Below are 19,966 nucleotides of genomic sequence, written 5' to 3' on the forward strand. Positions count from 1 at the left end.
GAAAAATGAAATAATGTTTCAAAAAAAATTTTTTTTTGTAAGAACGTAGTTTGAGAATTTTTATGGCACAAATACTGCATCATTAAAACTTAAAGTTGAGTGTCTTCCTCTTTTCTGTTGACAATGATTTGGGGGGGGGGTATGCTGGGCACCACTCAAGTATCAATATTTATTTACCGTTCTACATTGTGTTAAATTTTCCTAGAAATGTTATATGTACAGCATTTAAAACAATTGTAACAAAAAAAATAAAATTCAGGCAGGGGCTGTAAACTTTTTGGCCCAAGACACTCTTGAAGAGCACAGAATTTCATTTAAAACTTATTAATTCTGTGATTTTAACAAAAATAAAAAGATATTTTATTTGTTTAGACCTTAATAAAGCGTACTAAATGTCAAAAATTCAAAAAATCTTGATTCCCATAGTGGATGCAAAGAGATTGTAATCCTCAAAGTCCCATCAAACGTATAAAAACAGCTTGTAAAAGAAATATTTTTGATAAAAATATTTTAGAATTGCATTTTAAAGGCCTATGATAAGCATATCATTAATACCTATCTACACAGTTGAAGAAAAAATAAAATTAAAACCACATTGATTCAGCATTTTAATTTTTGAGTCATACTAGAAAATGAAATTTCGCTATAAAAACGTGAAAAAAGCGTCTTGTCAAAAATAAAGATACTTTTCAATTCTATGAACCCTTTCTGAAGCAATCACATTTCCCCCCACCCCTACTATACCGTTTGCAGTTCTAAGTTCATTTTGCTCATGTATATAATTATTGTTTACTAAATCATTAGCTGAGAGAAAAGTGCTTACCACAATTTTTCAGTGAAGGTTACAGCTTTTTCAGAAAAGCTTACAACAACACTGGCAGCAAAATAGCAATGATAAAACAAACACGCAAAATTATTTAAAACCAAACTGAATTTCAGCTGTTAATTTCTGTCAAAGGAACAAACAAGCATTACATGAAATACACTGAATAAACTGAAAAAACAAGCATTATATTTATTTTGCATTTAATTATTTTAGTTATTTATCGCTTGCAGAAGCATCACAATAGTGCTGATTTTTTTTTTTTTTTTGCAAAATTAGCAGATTTTCTATAAGCTCATCAGTCTAATTTTGTTTTAAAAAAGATCCCCAAAATTATTGGTTTTATACAGGGGAAACATGCATTATTTTGATTGCAGATTTGCTTTTTCAATAAACAATTTGTTGAAAGATCCATTTTTCTTTATCAGAATTTTGTGAAGGGTCCGTTTTGGTTGATCGCATTTTTGTGAAGGGCCTGTTAACGGACCCAAATTTCCTCTGGCCAGACCCCTGTAATAATGTTATGGGTGGAGGGATTTTTTACTTCCTAATTAGGCAAAAACGTAAAATTTAAGCCTAATTAGTCGATTATGAAAAACTTAATTAAAAATTTAGAATTGGGGCTTCGAGGTGCAGACCCCCGGGGTATGGTTGAATTTTGTGCCAAGTTTCAGGGATATAGGTGCTATCTAGCCTTTGGGTACAAAGAAAGAAAGAAAGAAACACCGTCTCCTTTATATATATAAATATATAGATAGTGTAAGGGGGAATATATAATGAAAAAAAATATAAATATTTTTAGATTTAGTGTTTTGTAGGAGACATTTAACAGTCAAATACCTTGAAACCACCCATATATGCAGAACTTTTTTTTTTTTCAAATTTTAGTATGTGCTGTCAACTTTTAGTGCTAAACTTCATGCAGTATAATCTTCAAAATCCTGCAAAATTAGCTTTCTCTGGAAGAAATTCTTATATTTTTGTTTTTACCATTGTACATAAGAGTCATTCCACATCAACTGACCTCTGACCTGATTTTTCAAATTGTCCCCATTGACCATGTTCGAATTGGATAAAATTTTATAGAGGTGTAGAGATTTTGCAGCTATATGTAACAATGAAAAGTTTTAGCTTGAGAGATCCAATTCCTGAGGATCAAGGATCTCCCAAAAAGTGCTCTAAAAAGCATATCAGCACTGTGAGACAAATTGCCATGTTTAGGCTGATTTTGCAGAAAATGTTACGACATTGGAAGCCTGAAATTTTGGGAACCTGAAATATGTTTGGCTGATAATAGATTCTAGTATTTTTGTGAGTTTAAACTCTTAAGAGTTTGTGCAATTTGCATGTAAACTTGTAAAAAAGCACTTTGAAGAAATTTTCCCCTGGATTTTAGATTTTCATAAATTCTGAGCAAAAATAATTCAAAAGCTCGTACTTTGTAATTCTATCATAAAAATACTTGTTTTTAATGGGTTACAATTGCAGAGCTTTAAATATTAATTTTCTAAAAGAGATAATCTAAATTCACCGTTAAATCCTTCTCATGAAAAATAGCCTGTTTGCAATGTGCTGCAGCTCAATTTGTCACCTTGCATCTTCTTTAAGTATACCATAAAAAGAACAAATATTTCCCTGTCAAAATAGGGTTTTTTTCAATGGTGTTCCTTCATGTAAGGATGAAAAATATGTAGATACCTACTACTATGCAATCAGCATATATATATATATATATATATTTTCAATTATATTTGCTACTTTTTCAGTGTTATTAATTGGGAGAATTTTAAAATTAGAAACGAACATTTATCACTCGCCAAAAAAGTGCAATAATACAGAAATTTGTTTGAAATATATAAAAATTGTCTCCAAGAACACTAGGTCATTTGACATGGAACAACTGATATTTGAGCTCTTAGATGTATTTCATAAACCTATGGCAGTTATTGTGCTGATATTGTTATTTATTTATTTATTTATTTTCCAGATGAATGCAGTGAGCCACTTCTTGAGAAAGCAAAAATCTATTCATCTTCTGTTATGTCAAATGATCGTGGTCCTGAGAAAGCAAGATTAAATGGTAAATATTTAAGAAAGCTATTAACTTCAAACTAATCAAAATTACATGACATATTAGTCCTAAACGGTATTGAAAATTAAAAGCTCATTAGCAGATAATTTTTCTTCATTTTGGCAAAATGATTGTAGTGATGCTAGAACTATTTGTGACAAATTTCAGTGCTGTTAACGCAATGCTGTTTGACAAAATTAACTGTTTGACATGCAAGAAGAATGAAGGAATGATAGAAAGCTCCAGTTCTACTGAACATATTTAAATGAAATTGCAAACATATATTATGGAAAAAAAATCTAGTTGAAAATACCACCACCAGGTGGCACTTTAATAACCTTAAAAGTGAAAAATAACTATTTTCAAATTGAAAAAAAAAAGAAATATTTCACTTTTTTACTCCTTTTTACATGCTTTAAGTGCATACCCTCTCATTTAACAATGTGCTAAAAATGACCACCTCACTGTCACACTTTTCATCCGCTGATATGCAGAATAATGCGAAGAAATGCTCTCATTTACGGTTAAAATAATTACAATAAATGCAGTTCCTTGTTCAAAAGGTATGTTCACTGCAGACAAATGATTTTTTTAAACCGTGCATGTTGTCATAATAGTGAAATGCCATTAGACGACTTATTTACGTATGGTTTTAGCAGTAGAGCACCATCTTTTATGTAGAAATTTCAAGCTATGTAATTCTTTTATGTAAACTTTAGCCACATAATCTACATACTAACATAATCTACATTTAATCTGTTCTGTAAAACCAGATCTATGAGTCTCTGAGTGCTGTCAAATTAACCTTTACCACAGTCTCTATTTACCGGGTTTATAAGCCATATAGCATGTTTCTGACTGATGTTTTGATGGCATATTTCATGCATTTTGTTCTCTGAACAAGCCTGAGAAATGTAGGGTAAAACATTAGCTTGAACTGTCCTGGATTACCCACAAGTTATTAGAGTACAGTCCCCACCCCTTAGACGCACTTTTTTTTCGAATAAATACTGCGGGGGGGGGGGGGGGACGAAAACCTGTGTATAAGTCTACTCCCTACTTTTGAAATAAGAAAAAAAAAATAGAAGTATTTTGAAAATAAATGCCTCAAAAAAGGGGGAAATGTAATGTAAACATCTTGACAATCAGTTTAATGCGTGATTGTTTAACCTTCTAGGAAGCGACCATGTTTTTCTAGAATTTCTGATAGGTGTCATACCAAAATAACACGTGTATCCATAAAGAGTCAGTCTTTTCTCAAAGGGATTTTACCCCCCTTGCGAATCTGCAGAGGGTGTTATGCTTCATTAGTAATGCGTGACATTGAACGACAGTGCACCTGAGCATCAACGCTAGTCAGGGTTGCTATTTTGTCCACTTTTTCGTAAAAAGTCCGGGAAGGCGGAAGAAACTGGACAAAATGGACGAAATGAGTATGGTTTTTCTAAAGGGTTTGTTTCGTGATTAGGATGTTTGTTAATATTTCATGTCTTTTTGATGAATGTAAAAAATTTTCTGCTTTAATTTCCTGTAATCTTATATTAAGTTTTTAACAAGTGTCAATTTCCTCTTAAGAAAAATCTACAAACCTGGCATTTCTTTCATGATCAGACAGGGTAAATTTATATCAGAATGTCCAAGTGTTTGTTTCAAAATGTTGGAGTGAAAATTTTTTTAGAAATTGTACAGTGAAAATTTTGGAAATTTTACCCCACAGATGGGATGAGGCCCCTCTCTCCCCCTTCCAACTTTTGCCTGATTTTTGAATTATGTACATCTTTGCTGAAAAGAGAGTACCTATGCTATGTTGTTCCTTTGAAGTATTCTGCAATGGACATGATGACAGGAGTAGGATCAAATTTTAAGGCAGTCAAAGCATGATAAAACTGATTTTAAATTCATTTAAAAGAGGATTTCGTGAGCCAAAATTTGAAAAAAAAATTAACCAATTAAAAATTAACTTTGAAAGTAAAAGATTATTCTTCCATCAGGAAACCCGTAGGAGTGTTTCAAAAAATTAATTTTTAAAGATGAATTTTTAAAAGTTGGTTATTGGGTGTGCTACATATACCATATTACAGTGTTTCTGTTCAAAACTATTGTAATTTCTAAAAAAATAATGCAAGCAATAAGAAAACTAGTTATTTCAATGCATAAACTAGACAAACAGGAATTATTAATGCAAAATTGGTAAAAAAAATGCTTTTCCCTAGGTTTGTACCATTGGCATGATCAGCATTTTAGAAGTGTGAAATCGGCATGTAGATGCTTTATTGATGAATAATTTTTTTCTTACAGTTATAATCACATGAAAGTCTTTTGTTTTTTTTAATAAAAAATTCAAATATGGAGTTGGCATTTATTTGGTTTACTTATTTTAATATTCAGAAGAATTTTTGAAGTTTAATAAGTATTTTAAGTTGGGAGGGGGGGGGGCAACTTTTGTTGTAGCCTCCTCAATTCCATTATGTGTGTGTGAGGTACGGTAATTATGTTTGTAAAAATTTGTTCTAGCATTTTTTAAAAGTCTTCATTGTTAGTGCACTTTTCCAGGGGCATTCTTTTCATGAAAATTTCATTATGAGTTTTTGTACTTTGATTTTATCTTTGTGACATCAAATTTTTCAGGCAATGGAGCATGGACTGCGAAATCTTCAGATTTTAGTCAATTTCTCATATTTGACTTACGTGATAAAAGAAATATTACTGCTATAGCTACACAAGGACGTCCTTTTACATCAGAATTTGTGCAAGAATATCGCATTGAGTATGGAAATAAGTATTTGGACTATTCTGAGTACAAAGATCGTGAAGGACACACAAAAGTATGCATCTTGCTTCAGGCTGAATTGCCGATTTGAATGAAATGATTTCCTAAAACTTGGGCCATGTTTCTGGTTCTTCTTCTTTTGCAAACTGATGACACTGCTTCTCTTATTCTTGACATCTTTCACCTTTCTTGTGGAACTTTGGGCTCTGGTTTCCTGCTGCAGTATTTGTTTAATAATTAAAACGATAAAAATTTTATAAACAATTCCTTTTGAAAGATGATCTAGATTAAATTCTGAACTTATTTACTTTTTTCAATAATGACCTTATAAGAGAAAGAAACTTATTTATTTATTTATTTTTCTGTGAGTGTGTTCTAACATTGATTTATGTTGTGTAAGTCAGACAAATTGAGGCATAATTAAAGATTAATATAATTGGTTTAATTTAATTGATTTCTCTCAAACATTACCTCCTGATTTGACTATTAGATCTCTTTGAATCCTCATAATAAATATTGCTTATTATAGTTAGTTTTTTTTCTGTAAAAACGTGTTATGAGTTTCTATATTCATTTGGCTATGTCCAAAAATGATCTGTTTTAGCTATTGGCATCTAAAAAAGTAACATAAAATTAATGAGTTGAAGTAGCAGGACTAAAAATATTTATATTTGCCTTGAATCTTTTATTTTTGCTCTAGTGCATTTTGACAACCAGATTTGTGTAAAGAATCTTATCTTAGTCTCATAAGTTAGTATAGTTCTTTTAATAAGCCATTTGTGGTTGTTGCTGAGAATCGAGGACACTTTTTATGAGTTACTGTTTTTGCTCTCCTTTTAAGAGCCAGTTAAAGTTGATTATCAGGATAGCATACCTGCCTTTTTCTCTGGAGCTCTCTGCTTTTAAGGCCTGTCTCCAAATTTCCTGTTTAGATATGATTTTCTTACACTTTGAAAGTAATTTCGCAAAAAATTTAAAATGCTATTCGTTGAAAAATTAATTTTAAAAATCGATTGTAAATTATTTTGAATATACAATTTATTGTTTTTCTCCAGTTTTCTGATGTAAAATATGTTTTACAAAATAAAATCTACTGTTTCAATTTCTTTTAAAAATGTTAGATATGGGATAGTTTGTTACTAGGTGTTTTTCACATTTGGAAAGGATACTTGGTTAAAACTGAATGAATTTAAATTTGAGTGTATGGGTCTGTTTTTTATAAAACATGTTTGTACTTTAGTGTTTTAAAATGCTAAAGATAAGCTGATACATACATTATTTACTTTTTTCTACTACTGATTTTATCCATACTTTAAAAACAATGCTTGATAATCTAAATTCATCTTTAATGTAGGTTTTGTTTTCATAGGTCTGTACTCTTGGACTGCAGGTTATAATGATTATTTTCAATACTTAACAATAAATTTACGCAAAAGAAAAATAATTCATCGTATTGCCACTCAAGGGCATTCTTTTACTAATGAATTTATATCAGAATATTGTATCCAGTATAGCAATGATGGTGATTCTTGGAGGACTTATGTTACGTCAGATAGTGCAACACAGGTTAGGCAGTGTAAACTTTTCATAGTAAATGCTATGCCCTCTTTGCATGTTTAGAATTTGCATGAAAAATAGACTTGCTTTTTCTGCTTTTACTTTCTTTTTCTCAGTTATGCCATGCATTTTATCGATAAAAACTTGAATTGTTGTATGTCTGTTTATATGTTTTTTATTTCTATAACTGTGCAAAGCACAATATGTTAAGAAAATGCTAATTTTTTTAAATTTGTTTTCCTTTTCAGCTTTAAAAAAATTTTTTTTTTAACTTTATGTAGAATTATCGCAAAGCAAGCAAATTCAATCATATCAAAAAATTGCTAATAGTGTGCTCATTTAGTAATGTAAATGCTTCTTACAAAAAATTTTTGAAGTTCTGGTTATAGAAAGACTAAAATTAATTTTCTTTTATTTTCACCTCAATTTTCTTTTTTAACTTAATCATCAAATACATTTTATGTGTCTACTCTTTAATAGTTGATTAATTAAATAAAACTTAAAGTTGATAAGCTTAATTTTAAAAAGCTTTGATTCATCAAATTTGTATTGGTGCAGCTGTGTGTGTTTTTTTTTTTTTTTTATTGTCTTTATAGTTATTATTGGTTTACCTGTTTATTTCACAATTTGCTATTCTATAAGCTTTTAATTTTTTTTATATAAAAAAATTTTAATTTCCGTGAAAGATTCTTAGCTGAATTATTTTTGGTTTCTTTTTTTGCATAAATATATTAAAAATTTTGATGTTTCAAATGAAGAGATATAATATATTTGCCTAAAAGCTTTTTAATTTTTTTTCATGTCATCTTTTCAGAGCAACCCAAAGATATCTAATCCCAGAAATAATACAAAGATATCATACTGTTGCTCTGAGGCGACAATGTAACAATGCATATGATGTGTAAGTCACACATCCCCCCCCCCTAAACTTTTAATATTAAAATCCAGTTACAGCTATTATACAAGGAATTTTTAAGGTGCATAAAAATTGTTTTTACAAAAAATTGAAACTTACCAGCTGATGGCAAACCATGTGGTGTTGGGAGGGGGGGGGGGGGACGGATTCATGTTACAATAAAAAGTATGGGAATTTTTTTCTCTTTTCAGTAAAAGTGATTTTATTGCAATTATATTTGAGGTTATCCTCAAACTTACTGGTGAAAAAAGTATCTTTTTTTTTAGTTGTTAAATTATAATTTAACTATAACAAATGATTGTCCTTGAAAGTATCACTTTCATTGTCATTTGCATATGTGATGAATTTGCTAATTGACAAATTAAAAATCATAACATTCCATGTTGGGTATTTAACTTCATTTTAAACTTTTACGGTTCTAATTTATGATGAATTTTTTACTTTTGATTTTTTTTTCAAATATATATTAAATTGATATCATTTTATGTCCTAAATTAAAAAGAAAAAGTTAAGCTAATATTGCTGTGTGTAGTAATACTTATTATATGTTCAGCTATTCACTGGAAATAATGATGGAGATACCATTAAATTCAACAAATTTGACACACCAATCATAGCTCAATGGATAAGAATAAACCCTACTCGATGGAGAGATAGAATTTCAATGAGAGTTGAACTGTATGGTTGTGACTATGGTAAGTATTGATTTCATCTGTAGTTTTATTCTTTTGCTGTTTGTGATTATTTAAAATAACTTTTAATTTTTGTTAACTCATGTGTTAACCGAAAAATGCTTGATTTTTTCTTGTTCATATCACGATAAAAACATTCAAAAAATCATAGTCTAAGTATGGTTTATGGTTATAAAATCGTATGATAACATTGGACTTGGACAAAAAAAAAAAAAAAAAAAAATCTGGATAGAATTCCAAAGAATTTTGTTGTATTCCTGTTTACTTTCTAATAATTATTTTGCTTTTTTGTAACAAAAATAGTATGTTCTTACTATTTGCAATGTTAATTTAGGGTTGCCACGCCACAGGGAAACCTGAAGAAGCAGGGAAAACACAGGGAATTCAAAAATCAACAAAAAAACAGGGAATTTCGAAAATTTCCTCAAAAACCTGGAAAATGCAGGAAATTTTTTTCCTTCTTAAATTAAAGTTACAAAAATCAATTCCCAAATATATAAACTACCAAAAATTAAATAAATAGTAATAATTATAATGAGAATATTAATAAAGTTCAGAAATAAAGTAAAATAAAAAATGGTAATTTTGCTTGAAAGTTTTTTTTTTGTAAAGTAAATATTAAAATATTTATCATAAAAATAGAATCTTGAATTTCATGATAATTTAGAGTGTATGAAATTAGTCGTCAATAATCATTGTTCTGGGTCACTTATACACTTTTAGGTCCATGGCTAAGAGAAGTTTTTTTTTTTTTTTTGAATAAAAAGCTGAATATATTCAACCACCATGCTATTATATCAGTTATTATGAATTCTTATTTATTTTCCCTTATTTATTTAGAAATTTGTGTTTCGTTTTTTTACCCTGTGGTGAAATTATCAAGATATTAATGTTCTTTTCCAAATAATCAGTGCTTGCTCGTTTGTAATATTTTATTTTCATACAGGGAAAACACAGGGACTTTTTTTCCCAAAATTGAGTGGCAACCCTGTAATTGTATGGTAGACTCCCTTATTCCACTGTTTGTTTGAATGATATTTAACAGTGCACAGTATGCATTGCTTAAGTATTTTAAAAAATGGTTTAAGGAACTAAAGATTGATGTTCATAATTAATAGTTCATGTCCTTCTGTTATGAATGGTTTGCTTCTTTGAATCTAAGACACTGAAGAAAATTCATTTGCTGAAAAGCAATATTTGAAATATTGATACTAAGCCAACCAAAATGTTATTTTCCTCACACATCCACTTTTATTGATACATTATTTCACTCTTTTTTGACAAAAGTATTATGCTCTTACTACTGACAAAGTAAACAAAATCTTAGACTATTTTATTGTACTGTTTGATTAATATTTAGTGATGATAAGTGCATTATTCAAGCGTTGTAAAAGCGGTAGAAGAAATCATGTCCTATATTCATAATAGTATTTTGTATCCTCTTATATATGCATAGTTTGATTTATTCAAATCAACAAAGAAAATTTACTTGTTGAAAAACATAATTTTGAAATATTTAGACTAAATACACTAAATCCATTTAATCAAGCTGCAGTTTTGCTATAATTTGTCACTAACTTGAAATCATGTGCAACCTTTGTCATATTATATTTAATTTTAACTTTTTATTTTTTTCTGTAGTTAGTGAATCTGTTAATTTTGATGGAAGAAGTTTATTTACCAAGGATCTATATTTTGGGGTAGCTAGTGAGACCGAAATGATAAGGTTTCGTTTTCGTACAAATAATGCTGATGGCATTATATTATACAGCAGAGGTAATCTAGGGGACTTTTTTGCTCTTCAATTAATCCACAACAAGCTGCTCTTAAACATTGATTTAGGTAAGAAACTCTGTCTCCTGCATTTAAATATATGAAATTACATTTAAATGTACGCATACGTACATTTAAAAGTCTCATACATGCATCTTTAAAAACAATCATTTGGTGTAAATTTAATTTTCCTTTGAACTTTACTATTAATTCATTACTTAGTAGTTATTGATGAAGTATTATCAATGACTAAATATTATCAATATATCAATAACATTAATATCATTGAAAAAATATTAATAATTACCAGAGTTCATTTTTACTCCTTGCTTTTTAAATTAAACTGTTTAATTTTTGTTTGAAATTTGTATAACAGTTGATATTTAAATAGGTAGTTTTTTGTTTTGTTTAGAGGTATTCAATTTAAAATAAGAAAAATTGCACAGATAGTATTTATGGACAGATACTGTTCTGACTGTGTTCATGTGTTATTAATTTGCTATCCTTAAATAGCAAATGTTAAATTGAGAAAGCTTTGAGATATTTTTATTTATATATTATATAAATATCTCTATATTTTAGATATTTATATATTTAAACTTTGATTCATAGACTAAACAATAAATAAAAATAGTATTTATGGTTTTGCTTTTAATAATATTTTAGTCTGTATTTTCTTCAAAATAAATCAGTGGATTTAAATCTTTCTATAATTTATTTTTAGGTGGAGAAGGTATAGTCACTAGTATATCTGTTGGTAGCCTTTTAGATGATAATATGTGGCATGATGTCTATATTTCTCGAAGACGAAAAGATATAACTTTTTCTGTTGACAGAGTTATTATTCCAGCAAAAGTGCGAGGCGATTTTTACAAGCTAAACCTTAAACGAGAAGTAAGTAATTTTTGCAGAAACTACTATTTTAGTATCAAAGATGTAATGATAATGGGGAGAAAATAATTTTTTTGTGGAGATTTTAAGGTGCCTCACCAAAGTTGAGGCTTTTGAGAATTTCCTCCACCAATAATTCATTCAGTGTAAACTCATTATTTAAAATTTCTTGAAGTATCAAAAACTGCCTAAAGAATTATGTAATTTCTAGCTTGCCATTAAATTAATTGGTTGTTTTTTTTTTTTTTTGAAAAATATTTTAAAAATACGAAAACAAAACTTTCAAAAAATCTGTTCATTAGTAATCTTGCAGTTCTCATAAAAGCTAGTTAAGAAACTATCTTCATGTACATAAAGCCATTCTTGGTTTAAAAAAAAAATTACTAGCTTAAGTACTAGCTTTTTAAAATACTTTCAGACTGCGACTTTTCTCTAACCTGCATTTGTACATACATTATAATTTTTATATATTTGCCCTTTAGCATTGTTACAGAGTGTAAGCACACTAACAAATTTGTTTTTCAACATGAAATACTTGTGATTTACTACAAATTAAAAAGATTTATTCAAAGCAGGGTTGGCAAGGTTTTGGACACCACGGTAAAAACCCTGGTGTAAAAACTATATTTTTAGAAAAATTGTATTGTGTGAGAAAACATCAAAAACAGAAATCAGATATCAGTCAGAATAAAATGTATCAATGTAATGTTTTATTGTTTTATATTGAACATTTATCCAATGAGAACATTCAACTTATTTATGCAGCTGATTTTAATCTAGTTACATAGAAATTGAATTCTTGATTAAAATTTCAATTTGTATGAATGAGTTCATTTATTTATTTATTTATTGATAGCAGTAACCAAATTTCCCTATGTTTATGCATGTGTGCAAATGAAAGCAATGTTGGCATGGCAAGGTTTTTATCATCCTGTTCAAAACCTCTGTGTCCGAAAGTGTCCAAACTTTGAGAAACTATATTTTATGAGAAAATATCAAAAACAGAACAAAATGTGTCAAAAATATTTTTTCGACTATTTAATATGTTTATTCAAGGTGAGCATTCAAGAATGGTAACTTATTTATGCAACTGATTTTAATCTAGTTAAGTAAAAATTAAATTCTTCATTAAACGTTTCATTTTTTTTTTCATTTACCAAATTTTTCGACATTTATACTTGTGTGCAAAAGAATGTGTTCAAAATATACTGCAATAATCGGCTTAAATGCAATAAAAAACAATTTTTTGCAGTTACAGAATGCATTATATTAAATGTATGAACTAAAAAAAGAATAGCACAAGTTTTATAATATAAGTGTTTAATCATCAATTTCTTGTTCTTTACTCTATGATTTGAAAAATAATTTTTGTTAAAACGTCATGTAAAACTTATTTGCAACAACCATTTAAAATATCAAGCTTTTTTTTTTTTTGCACCTAAATATTGCACATTTAATAACATTCTTTTGAGTTACAAATGTAACTGAAATTAGTTGTCTTGGTAGTGTTGTGAATTTCCTTTCAGAACTCTACCAACTGTTACATAAGGAAGTTTTTATGTAATAGTTATGGGCAATTTTTTTAAGTAAAATGTTTTGAAAATGAATGTTTCGGAGAAAAGTACTATCAAATACTCATTATTTTGACCTCATTAATATTTATATTTATGCATTACAAATATTGCAGTAAATACGAATTAATTAGATTGCACCCCTTTAGGTTCAGCTTAGTTTTGCACAGTTTAAGACAGTTTCGGACACTTTTGAACAGTTTTAGACGGTAAAAACCACATGTCCTGTCCTAAACCAGTTTTGGACAGTCCAAAACCCAACCCTGATTCAAAGTGATATAAATTATTGAAAGCTTTTCTTCTTATGTATTGCCATGAATGCATGAATGTGTAATATGTATTTAAAGTATCCTTTTCCTTATGCTTTTTTTTTTTTTGCTTTAGATCTGCTATTAAAAATGTGTGTATTATGATTTTTTCAGAGATTTAAGATTTTATTAATTTTTCAAAAGTTTCAATGACTGAGTAACTTTCTCTCTTCTTTTTCCTGTTTCAGATCTATGTTGGTGGAGTTCCTAATTTTCATCAAGATGGAATCGTAGTTACACAAAATTTTACGGGATGCATAGAAAATCTATTTTTTAATAATACTAATTTTATATCAGAACTGAAAGAACGAAAATCTGCTTATAGGCAATATGGCGATCTAACCTACACTTGTCAGGTAACAAGAAATCTTATGTCTGTAATTAGTAAAATGTTGTTTGATGATATTTTAAATATTATGCAAGTTTTAATATAATGTACAAACATGTATTTTTCTTTTGTTTTTATGTAGTACAGTTGATGCTCGGTTTTACAAACAGTACGAAAGGTCCCAAATACCTTTCATTAACACCCGTGCAATTTTATTTTACAGAATCTCAATTTTGAACATTTTTTGAGATCCTAAGAGTTAGTAAAACCAAGTGTCAGTTGTATTCTGATCTGTAATACACGTAATGGACTTTAAAATCTTATCTTCTTAACAGCTACAACTTTTACTTGCTTATAATTGTAAATAACATTAAAAAGTTAAAAAATTTGCTTTCATGTTAATTTCTGCTGCTAAATTCTTTTAATCCAGGTATGTAACATAACAGGGTGGGACTCAAAGATTTATGATTTTCCAAATTTTTGATGCCCTTTTTAAATTATTGATCCCCATTATTTATTTATTTTTAGATTCTTGCAGGACTTATTTACCTCTATATCCCTTAAATGTTTGGATGAACAATGTAATCCCAATTTAACAAATGTCAAGGGACTGGAAAAAGGATATTGTTGTATTTTAGATTAGAGATAATAACAAAAAATAGTTACATGCATTTTTGGATTATTAATGTTTTTTTATTCATGGAAAATCATAAAAAAATGGAGATTATGAAAATTTGGAAATAATAAAATTAAAAATTTTCCAAAAAAAAAAAAAAAAGCTTGAAAATTAGTAAAAAATGTTGCATTGCCTCTTCATTGTTTTAATATATTACACAAAAAAAGCAAGCAGAACAATATTTTATCATATTTTGAAATTTGCATAAATACCTGCATTTTTTGTAAATACTCATTCGTTCTATTTGTGACAAATGATGACACTCTTTTGACATGTCACATCATAAAGGTGACAAGTTTATTGTATTAGAACTTGCCTTTTACAGTTTAGTTTAAAGAGTAATGGTCGAACTAGCAGGTTTCTAAAAATATAAAGCTGTAATATAAAAAAAGGGGGGGGGGGTCAAGAAGAGAGTATTTTAAGTTAACATCTAAATTTAAAATACATTCAAAAAAAAAAAAAAAAACTTATTACAATAAAACCTGTCTACAATGATACTCTTAGGACATAACAAAATATTGCTATAGACAGGTTATCGTTATAGACATTTTGATTATTAAATGCTGACATCTTGCTGGGACCAAGGAAAATATCATTATATACAGGTTTATTGTTACACATAGTATTGTTATAGACAGGTTTCACTGCATGCTTATGAAAGATTCATGATTTTCGACTTGGAGGATGATAATTATTACAAGTTTCTGACAGAAAAAAAAAAAAAAACATTTTTTGTACTTAAAGTTACAAAAAACATAAGTAAAAAATTGATTGAAATTTATAAGTAAATTAATTTACATTAGTAAGAAAAATCAACAGAATATGAAAAAATATCACCATCTTATCAGGAGGCCATCATTTCAAGGTAGCATACAATATTGTTAATAATGCATACAATTTGACGAACATTTTTAATGACAGTGAAAATGATTATTATAATAAAAAAACTCCACTTGTTATGTGTTAGTTTATGTATAGTTTATGTATTTAAGTATTACTCATTACATAATGAAAGTTTCTGTTTTAATTTTTTCATCACTTTTATCCCTAGTAACCACATATATTTATTTTTTTCTCAATTTTAGTATGAACAAGTGACCCCAGTGACTTTCATCACATCAGAAGCTCATCTCAGGCTATCTGGTTACAAGCAGCAAATTATGAACTGTAGTTTTGACTTTAGAACATTTAGTGAAGATGGAATGTTGCTTTACAATAAGTTTTCCCAACAGGGCTTTGTAAAGGTATTTTGTTTTTTGCTTTGGTTTTAAGATATGAATGAAAAAGCTTAGTTCTGTGTAGCAGAGCAAGAAAATGTAAGTCACATAATCGCTACTTTACAGGAGAGCGGGAAAATTTTTGTCTGCCGCATGCAAAGGATGTTCTGTGTGCTCTTTTAACACTAGTAAAAAATTACAAAGGATTTTTTTCAAAAGTACGTTTATGTGGCTTGATGCAGAAAAGGATTCAATGCATTGATAAGCAGAAAATCGCAATTTTTCGATTTACACTAGTCTGACTTTGAGCTACTGAGTTTTCAGTTCTATCTTTCTTGCTTTCATTTTTTCTCTCAAATTTTGTGCCAAGTTTTAGGGTTGTAGGTGCTATAGGGCCTCCTGACCATCAGGCTCAAAGAAAGAAACATAATCTCCTTTATGTATCTAGATATTTTTGCATTATAATTCCAGTATTTTTTTGCTATTTATTACTATTTGAAATCTTTGGTTTTATTTTAACAAAATATAACTTTTTTTTTTTTTTTTTTGTTATCTAGGTGTTCTTAGAAAAAGGCAAAATCAAAATTGAATTGCAAGGAGAAAATACACCAAAAGTGGTTACAGAAGCATCTGATCGTAAGATTTTTTATTTTTATTTACATTGCATCTTTATATACTTCAAAGAGTGAAAGTTTATTCCTTTTAACTATTTTTAGGTTATTTAAGTGATGGACTTTGGCATAAGACTATGCTGATTTTGCAGAAAAATCGCATTGAATTACATACTGATGGCAAGCCTAGCATTACTGTTCGCCAATTTTCAATGCTTACTGGTGATGAATATTTGATTGGAGGTACTTCACATCTAAGCTTCCGCTATATTCTTTTGCATCCCTGCACATATTTTTTTAGTTTTTCATGTCTGGCTTATACATTGTCATATATGTGGATATTAGGTATTTTATAAAATGTAGCTAAAACTTTTATTTATTTCCTGGAGTATCAACTGCATTAATGTATGTAATGTTTGTTTGGTATCTCCAGCTGCAGTTCATCTGTTATCATTAGTACTGCTTTGTGTTTAATTAAATTGTGATCACAGAATTAAAGTTAGGAAACTGATTTGTTGAGGATTTGATGGTGTGGTTTATATTCATGGACAACAATCCTTCAATGATATCTACAGTCAACTCTCAATAACTTGAAGCCTTATAACTGGAATATTTCTTTATCTGGAAGTTTTGATTCAGTCCCAAAATAATGAAGTGTTTTCAATACAAAGTTGTATCTATACTGTGGTCGCCGCTTATTAAAATCACATTTGTTCTGAGGACATTTGATTTTATAAAGCCGCTGATTTCATAAACCAGCATACCTACACTCACTTGAAATATGAAAGGTTTTGAAGTTTTAAGTACACTAAAAACTAAATGAATAACTTCATTAAATTTTGTTTAAGTATTTTAAAATACAGTTGTCATTTTAACTAAACATGAGGTACATTTTTTTTATTTGCACAAGGGTCTTAAAATATTGGCGTATTGTTGTTTGGTTAACAGAATTGGAGAGCAAAGATTCAATATGATGAGGGACTTTACAAAATGTTTTGTAACTTTCAACATTATTCAGTATATCATCAAGCGTTTTTCTGGCACCTATTGAAGAGACAAATTTTGTTCAAAGACTTCCTCATCTTCTAAGGCCGATACAAATACAAAAGTGACGACCAGCAACAGGCTCTGGGCCCAGCTAGACTGGTCCTAGTCAATTTACAATCCCCAGTGAAGATCAATGGCCCTCTTAAAACTATCTTCTCCCTTGCTCATTACCACCTCTTCCGGTTCCAAGGTTCCACTACTCTGCTAAAATAATAATTTTTCCTAATATCCACTTTTGCCTGAGATTTAAATAGCTTAAAACAATGACCCCTTGTCCTATTTTCAGTGCTAAACTTCAGCCCCACAACATCTTTCATTTTATTTAAACAACTGAATCATGTCCCCTCGGTCTCTTCTTTGCTCAAGACTGTACATTTTTAGCCTTCTAAGCCTGGAATCATAGTCTAAGTGAGAAAGTCCATTTATTAGCCTTGTAGCTCGCCTTTGAACCCTTTCCAATACATTAATGTCTTTCTTAAGATAAGGAGACCAAAACTGAACAGCATACTCCAAATGAGGTCTTACCAAACTTCTATATAAGGGCAGAAGAACTTCTTTAGATTTGTTTGAAATAGATCTATTGATAAACCCAAGCATCTTATTGGCGTTGTTACTAGCAATGCTGCACTGTTGGCTAAACTTTAAATCCTGACTAATGACTGAACCTTGCAAATAATAATTTGTACACTTATTTCCATGCCCTAAATGTAGCACCTGACATTTCCCAACATTAACAGCCATACCCCATTTATCAGCCCACTCCGTAATATGATCTAGATCCTCTTGCAGCTGATTTGCTTGTTTCCTTTACTTGGTGCTTCTTTACAAATTTTTTATGTATAATGCCCAAAAGCTTGATTTTATAAAACGGCGATAGTGATTTTGTTAAAGGATGGTTTTAACTTGTTTTGGTATTGCTATGATTCTGTTCTTCCAGATTTGATTTTAAAGAGTGGCTGATTTTATTATCCAGTGATTTTATTTGTGGCGAGCACTGTATCTCAAATTTACTCCTATTAAGTCCAAGTATTTATGAAAGTTTCTTTTTCATTGTATGCATAAAAATGCAGCCAAAACAACAACAAAAAAAAAATGTTTTCCCCCTTTAGCACATTGTTTTGCTTATCAGTTTGTGTAATGGGAATAACTTACATACAATAGTGCTCCTAATGCACTTAGTGTTTCAAAAATGAGTCAAAAGTAGCGGAAAAGGCTATTTTTTTGCCCTGACTGACCACCTAAAATTTCATAGCCGGCTAGTTTTTGAGAGACTTAAACTTTTGTTAAAAATTGAAAAAAATAGCCTTTATTTTCTGGATGACTCAAATAACTGTTCTTTGACAACTGAAACTGACTACGAGAGAAACCATAGATAAAACTACTTCAATATACTGGTTTCATAAACAGCAATGATAACAAAGCTAAAGTGACAAACGAGTGGTATCATTTTGCAATCTTTTTCTGAGGGTGGGATTTTGGGATTAATTTACTGCAGTACCTGGAAAATTATGAAACAGAGGATAAAATTGAATTGTGTTTACAAACTTAATGACATTATAAAATGTGATTTTTAAAAAATGTAAGCAGTCAAAAATAAATTCCATTTTCAAAGTATCTTAATAAAATTTATTCTCTGTTAAGATATTTTTATGTAGTACAAACTAATGCTTAATTTTGAATAGCTATAAGTGCTATTGTCTTAATATATTTTATGCACTATTCCTGGGAAATAAAATTACAATTACTCTTGAGAAGGAGAGGAATTTCCGATAACTCAAATTACTGATTACTTGAAGGTTTTAGCCAGTCTCTTGGGACTTCAAGCTGTTGAGAGTTGACTGTAATTTGACTTACTTCAATTAGTTTCAGCTTTGGATAAATATTCCTTTCTTTGTAATGGAGCTGCGTTAGACATATTAGCCTTTTGCAGAGCTAGTGCTGTCCCCCGATATGGCATCCAGTCTTTCATATGCCACCATTAAGATGCACATATCAATGGCACGAATAATTTAGACCTCCACTTTCCACCAAATAGAGGAACAGGGGCTCTCTTCAATGCAAAACTGCACTAGGGATTTAATTTTGCCGAGCGTAAAAATACATAGCTTTCATTTGATCTATCTACTAGTTATTTAACTCTAATCATCCATATTGCATGCATATCTCTTTCAGCCAATTCAAATAGTATCATTTACATCAAAGTCTTTTGTTGACATTTATATCTTTACTTGAAATTTATCGTAAATTTTAAGCTTCAAATGTGTTAAACTAACAATTTATAATTCTGGTGACTGTACTTTTCTGTTAAAAGTCACTTGGTTTGGCGACTTGTTTACTTTTTACCTTGTCAACAATAGAACAAGTGCTTAAAAGAATTTAGAATATTTACAAGTAATTCAGAAATGTAATTTGTTGAATGCCGCCTTCTATGAAATGTTTAGTTGCCAATAGCGGTAGTTAAATTTAAATCGCCAAAAATAAAAAAATACATCAAATTACGTTCCTACCTTTCACTGAAAAGAACCGTGGAGAAAATTATAAAACTGATACAAAAGCTATATAAGCCACTTAATATTATTCTCCCCTCCCCCCCACCCACCTTGGGTTAATTTAACTTTATGTAACAATATTTAATATTATAGAATTTTGCTGGAAATTTGGGATTCCTGTTTGGTGCCAAGCGTGGGACACTCGGTTCTTTTGATTTAAAAAAAA

General features: G+C 29.4%; 1 protein-coding gene across 1 annotated transcript in view; it reads left to right on the top strand.

The window, feature by feature from the left end:
• LOC129217033 (neurexin-4-like) overlaps nt 1-19,966 on the top strand; it is a 56,783-nt gene that overhangs the window by 5,125 nt on the left and 31,692 nt on the right. The window contains exons 2-10 of the mRNA XM_054851267.1: nt 2,811-2,903; nt 5,523-5,719; nt 8,691-8,832; nt 10,471-10,671; nt 11,327-11,496; nt 13,561-13,728; nt 15,462-15,620; nt 16,151-16,229; nt 16,310-16,447. Of these exons, the coding sequence (XP_054707242.1) occupies nt 2,811-2,903; nt 5,523-5,719; nt 8,691-8,832; nt 10,471-10,671; nt 11,327-11,496; nt 13,561-13,728; nt 15,462-15,620; nt 16,151-16,229; nt 16,310-16,447 (1,347 nt within the window). The remainder of the gene's footprint in view (nt 1-2,810; nt 2,904-5,522; nt 5,720-8,690; nt 8,833-10,470; nt 10,672-11,326; nt 11,497-13,560; nt 13,729-15,461; nt 15,621-16,150; nt 16,230-16,309; nt 16,448-19,966) is intronic.

Source organism: Uloborus diversus, chromosome 2 (assembly GCF_026930045.1).
Source record: "Uloborus diversus isolate 005 chromosome 2, Udiv.v.3.1, whole genome shotgun sequence".
NCBI classification, from domain to species: Eukaryota; Metazoa; Arthropoda; class Arachnida; order Araneae; family Uloboridae; genus Uloborus; species Uloborus diversus.